At 46.5% G+C, this 5333-nt stretch overlaps 1 protein-coding gene across 2 annotated transcripts; it reads left to right on the forward strand.

Annotated features, from left to right (window-relative positions):
* The first annotated feature begins 87 nt into the window (after positions 1-87).
* On the forward strand, positions 88-5331 carry ubxn6 (UBX domain protein 6). Of its 2 annotated transcripts, XM_054789267.1 has the most exons (12): positions 152-277; positions 673-740; positions 826-986; positions 1063-1127; positions 1199-1327; positions 1398-1495; positions 1554-1629; positions 1690-1774; positions 3534-3753; positions 3877-4007; positions 4070-4218; positions 4415-5331. In XM_054789267.1, the coding sequence occupies exons 2-12, from the start codon at positions 688-690 to the stop codon at positions 4538-4540; spliced, it is 1293 nt and encodes a 430-aa protein (XP_054645242.1). In that variant the 5' UTR covers positions 152-277; positions 673-687; the 3' UTR covers positions 4541-5331. The 2 variants fall into 2 exon arrangements, with proteins under 2 accessions (XP_054645240.1, XP_054645242.1); XM_054789265.1 differs by lacking the exon at positions 673-740 and having other exon boundaries at positions 88-277; positions 4415-5330.
* Positions 5332-5333: the final 2 nt, after the last annotated feature.

Below are 5333 nucleotides of genomic sequence, written 5' to 3' on the forward strand. Positions count from 1 at the left end.
ACTATGTAGTATAAGTAGCGACGTGACCTTTCATTACTTTCTTGAACGTTTCTTGATGGCAAGACATCCCACCACACGGTGGCAGCACCTCCGGAAACGCAAGGCGGAAGTAGCGGTCTAGTCATTGGGTGTTTTGTTGTCGTCTCTCAGCAGTCACAAGTCTTCTTTGTTTTTTTTTCTTCTTGCTTCTAAAGATGAAGAAGTTTTTCGATGACATTAAGAAGGACATGAAATTTAAATCGGCGGGTCCTGGGAAGAAGCTTACGGAAGACAGCAGGCAAATGGCAAACTTTTTCTTCAGTCGCTTGAGCTAGCAAAACAGCTAATGATAGCACAGCAGTGACGTTCTGTATGCTTCCTTTCAAAATCACCGTTTCATTTTATGTTGGGTGGGTTGCATGGCGAAGGTTTAGTTGTCGCCTTTATTTCCCCGCGTTATCTTGTCATGATGAGCTCAGCGCGGGGGGGGGCTAACTGTAAATCTAACTGTAAATCCCAGACAATCTCATTAAGTGTCCAACGCCATGTGTGACACTTGCTGCTGCATAATGTCGGAGAAAGCACTTTTCCATGTATCGACACATGCCATTTATTATTATTTTTTTTTAGGGACAGTGCATATTAATGAATATCTGTGACACACAGCTGCTAATTTCCGTGTGCTGTTGCTAGGCATGTAGCAGAGACATGACACAACAGGCGCAAAGGCACAAAGAAACACAACATTCAACGGGACATCAGTAATATTACTACCACTAATAACATCTGAGAGCATCCTTGCTTTGAAATCAGACTTTTGTTGTTCTCTGTATTGTGACTCTGTAGTGCTGCGCCCGACAGAGACCAGAGGAGTTCCGGTGCCAAGCAGCAGCACCGAGATGCACCCAGTGAGGGATCCCAAAGGGCAGGAGCAGCAGCTCTGGCCAGGATCGAACAGCAGCGGCGGCCCAAGGTCCACACCTCCCAGGATGCCATCAGAAACCAGGGTGAGATGCACAAATGTCTGTGGCGTGGCTCGCCTCTACATTTGGCATCAAAGAAAGCTTTTGTGCTGGCTTGCAGTGAAAAGAGAGCTGGAGGCGGAGGCTTCTGCACTGGCTGATCAAGACAAAGCTGAGACTGCCGAGGTTTGTTGTTGCCGTCTTTCTGCTCCAATGAAGTCTTGTAAGACACGTTCATGTGTTCTTCACCTGCACAGGGAACTGACGTAGCCTCCAAAGACCGTCCGTGTCTCTCGGTGTCAGGTGTGTATTTCACCTGTCCGTTGACAGGAGCCACTTTAACCAAGTTGCAGAGGGATGTCCACATTAAAGAAGCCATTTTAATGGTATGCCTGACCTATGATCAACTGTAACCATATTCTTACTAATAAGAAACACACAAAATGTTTTTGTCAGCGCTTTGAAGAGGATGCGATCGAGGCGTCTGTGATGATGATCTACACTTTCAACAAAGACAAAGAGAAAGTGAAGGCTGCAGTGGACATCATAAGCAAGTAAGATGACTTGAAGAAACAAAATATATATATATATATAATTACATTTCTTTTACAGGTATGTTGAAAACATATGCAAGAATCCTTCAGATGACAAATACAGGAAGCTTAAACTCAGCAACAAAGTATTTCAGGTGCGTTTCCACTGCTGCCCCTAGTGGTGGAGGGTTACATTACATGTGGTCGTGTTTCAGGACAAAGTACGGGGTGTGGAGGGCAGTCGAGAGTTCCTGCAGGCCCTGGGCTTTACCAGCACCATGCTTCCTGTGGACGGTCAAGGTAATCCATGGTTCCACTATCAGGGCACTGCTGGGGGTAGGCTGTGGGTGAGGCTTGGCTGCATCAAGTAGTCACTCCACAATCACGCTTCAAGCAAGTGACTAACTTGCCAGCAGAAATTGTCCCCAGCCTGAGCCATGGTCGGCCATAAGTGATAAATATTTAAAAATGTAAGATGTGGTCATGACTCAGTGGTGCCCCCTATGGCGTAATTGAACCATTTAAGCTTACAATGGCTGCATAAACTAATATGGATGTTGTATTCAGCATTGGCCACTAGGTGTCACTAGTTAGGGGAGACAGGCACTACTGTAGACTTGTCACTAAGGTTCCCTAGGGAAGACATTTACAGTGACACTGCTCGAGTAGGGGTTTTATTTTCGTCTTATTCTGTCTACTATGCTGGTTAATACCAGTGTAAAGCCACCAGGAAGTACACGCTCCAGAAAAAAAACAGGAACTGCTGTGCGAGTGTGTTAGCTTATTTATGTATTTTCTCTTACTACAGTCATGAGAAAATGATGAGCACCCTTGTTTTTCCAGTTTCTTGTTCATTTGAATGCCTGGTACAAATAAAGGTACATTTGTTTGGACAAATATAACAATGGCAACAAAAATAGCTCTTAAGAGTTCAAATGTTTGGTAGTACAATGCTATAGCTAGTCATGTAAGAACTTGAGTGATTTTGGTTATCAAGAAAACCATGGAAGTTGCTAGAGATCTAGATTTGTTATTATCTTTGTCCAAACAAATGTACCTTTAGTTTTACCAGGCATTCAAATGGATCAACAAATTCAAAAAACAAGGGTGCTCATGACTGAATGTCTACTATATTGGGTAATAGGAGTGTAAAGGTGGCTATAGGGGTGTTATTTCAAGTCTAGATGGCTCTAACCGTGGTAAAAAGTGTATTTAGAAGGCAGTAAACAGGTTTTATGTGTCTTATTGTGTGTACTATATTGGGTAATAGGAGTGTAAAGGTGACTATATGGGTGTTATTTCATGTCTAGAGGGCTCTAATCATGTTAAAAAGTATTTACAAGATGGTTATTAAGACTGACTCCTACATGGGGTCTGGAACCAATTACCGGTGATAAAAGGGGGGTGAGTGTACATAGCAGGATTTGTAATAATGGTTTGCTGTCATTTAAGAGAATACATGGAAGATAGGAAATGATATAGCCAAATGTTTCCACGTTGACGCCCTTTCTGACGCAATTCTGACCGTGATGGAACCCGTGCCCTCCATCACAGAAGACAGGCATGTGCCAGGCTGCTATTTTAGCATCTCTTTGGGGACAGAGCAGGAAAGGGGAGGGAAGAAGTTTGCTGTAAAAAGGTTGATCGTCACGGGACAAAGTGCGTCTTAAGGGTAACTACAGGATGAGCCTGTTTTTCAAAGTATTACATGTGCTGACCCCCCTCCCCTGTTCATTTCGCTGCTTTTCCTTTAAGAAAGCTAAAGTGCCTGTGACCATCTCCCCAGGGTACGCGGGGTGCACTTCCACTAAAGTTTAATGTCTAGTAGCGGGCCAGAAAGCATTAGGGTGTATGTATATTCCACTGCCATTGGCTGGTGACCAGGCCGGGGTGTACCCCACCTCTCTCCCAAAAGGACAGCTGGGATAGGCTCCAGCATACCCTAGTGAGGACAAGTGCTAGAGCAAATGGATGTATGAGATTAGTAACAAGTACTTTCTGCAGTGTGCATCACATGGAAGATTGCTGAAATACAGCCACTTGTCTTGGCCGACTTTAGAGGAGGACGAGGAGTTCCTGGTCTTGCCAGAGCAGAGTCCAGATGCCCTGGAGCTGATGAAGGAGCGGCGTGATCGTCTCCAGCGCGGCGAGCCGGTTCGAGCTCAGCTGGACCGACAGGCTCAAGCTTTCCGAGCGTCGGACGGCGCCACGCGCTTCGAGTTGCCGCCAGAGTTCTACAGCCTGACTGCGGAGGAGCTGAAGCGGGAGCAGCAGCAGAGGTAGGACACCAACAGTATGAACGCAGCCTACCATGTGAGCACACAAATGAAAGAATCTTACAGAAAGTGGCTGTAGGCGACCTCCTGTATTGGTTTGTGTGTGCGTCTTCTGCCGTTTCTCAGGAGTGATTTGGTGGAGAAGAACTCGATGCTCCGTACCAAGGCCATGAGGGAACGAGACGAGCAGAGGGAGAGGAGGAAATACAACTACACGCTGCTGCGGATCAGACTTCCTGATGGAAACCTGCTGCAGGGTACGTGACGCCGTACCACGCAGCATTAGCTGGCCTCACGTGTAACATGTGACCACCCACAGGGACCTTCTACGCCTGGGACCGACTCTCGGTGCTGTTTGCCTTTGTGCGAGACTCCCTGGTTGACGGCTGGCAGCCCTTTGAGCTCATCGCTCCGGGAGGTCACAAACTACACGAGTCATCAGACGTTGCTCTCGCTGAGTGCAACCTGGTTAGTACGAAAGAGAAGAATGCAACAGCATCTCTGCTGGTTGCTGACGAGACAAGATTATTCTGCTTCTCTGCTGTCTTTGTTCCAAGCTGTGGCACAGTGACAGCATCATCTTCTAAAAATCATTTCTTCATGTATAACAGTATTTCCATACGTTTGTTCCAATGTAAGCTCTCATTTGTGTTTTTCCTTCAAGGTCCCTGCAGCTTTGCTGTCCTTGGCCTGGGATGGCGCCGTGCAGGCGGACATTGCAGCCGCAGGTGGAAAACGCTCAGACCTTCTCAAACCAGAGCTGGTGCAAAACATTCGGACGCTGAGCTGAGCATCTCCACACTGAAACGGACCCTCATCAACTGACTCGTTGTGCGCGTACTTATTGTTACTTGTCCACAAATGCTAACATCTGGTAGCGTCACCCAAACGGAGCCGTAGTGTCTGCAGCTGGATGAAGGTGAAATACAAGCTACTGGATCTGGAACCTCTTCCACCAAGAGCCAACCGTTACATCATTACATATGCTAGCTGGGAAAATACTCCCAACAATTGCTTTCAACACAACAGAGCGAAGAAGTGTTAGGTCAAGCATAGCCGCCTCTGTTCCAGCTCTAAATCCTTTTACACAGCATGTAAAAGCTGGCCTTTTTCCTGTGTCGGCGCAGGTAAAAGGAAGCAACACCTCCAGAAGTGACATTTGACTTTTCCCGCATTGTTGGATACCAGGTCACAACAATGGCATCTGAAAGGAAGAATGCCGAGTGGACTCCCGTGTGAAGGGATCAAGGCAAGCTGCTCTGATGTTGGCAATGACGCCCACTTTGAATTACTAAAAAGCACTCTGACCCTCCCCCAATTAAGAGTTGTACTGGTAAGAGTCAAACGCTAAGTAACTTGTTGGCTCAGGTAGGCTTGTAGAAGCGTACAGCTGGATGCAGTGTGAGTAAATGCTTCTTATGTGCTCCAACAAACTACCTCTCATTCCTCATCTTTCTCCAGCACTCCGCAGATCTACAAAGTTCCAAAACGGTCATGTATTCTTTGCTTCTGTCTTTGTTGGTTCTGCTTGTACATAATAAAGGTGGCTTGCAATGCATCAAACACCTGCACTACACTGGGCG

This window comes from Dunckerocampus dactyliophorus, chromosome 10 (genome assembly GCF_027744805.1).
Source record: "Dunckerocampus dactyliophorus isolate RoL2022-P2 chromosome 10, RoL_Ddac_1.1, whole genome shotgun sequence".
NCBI lineage: Eukaryota > Metazoa > Chordata > Actinopteri > Syngnathiformes > Syngnathidae > Dunckerocampus > Dunckerocampus dactyliophorus.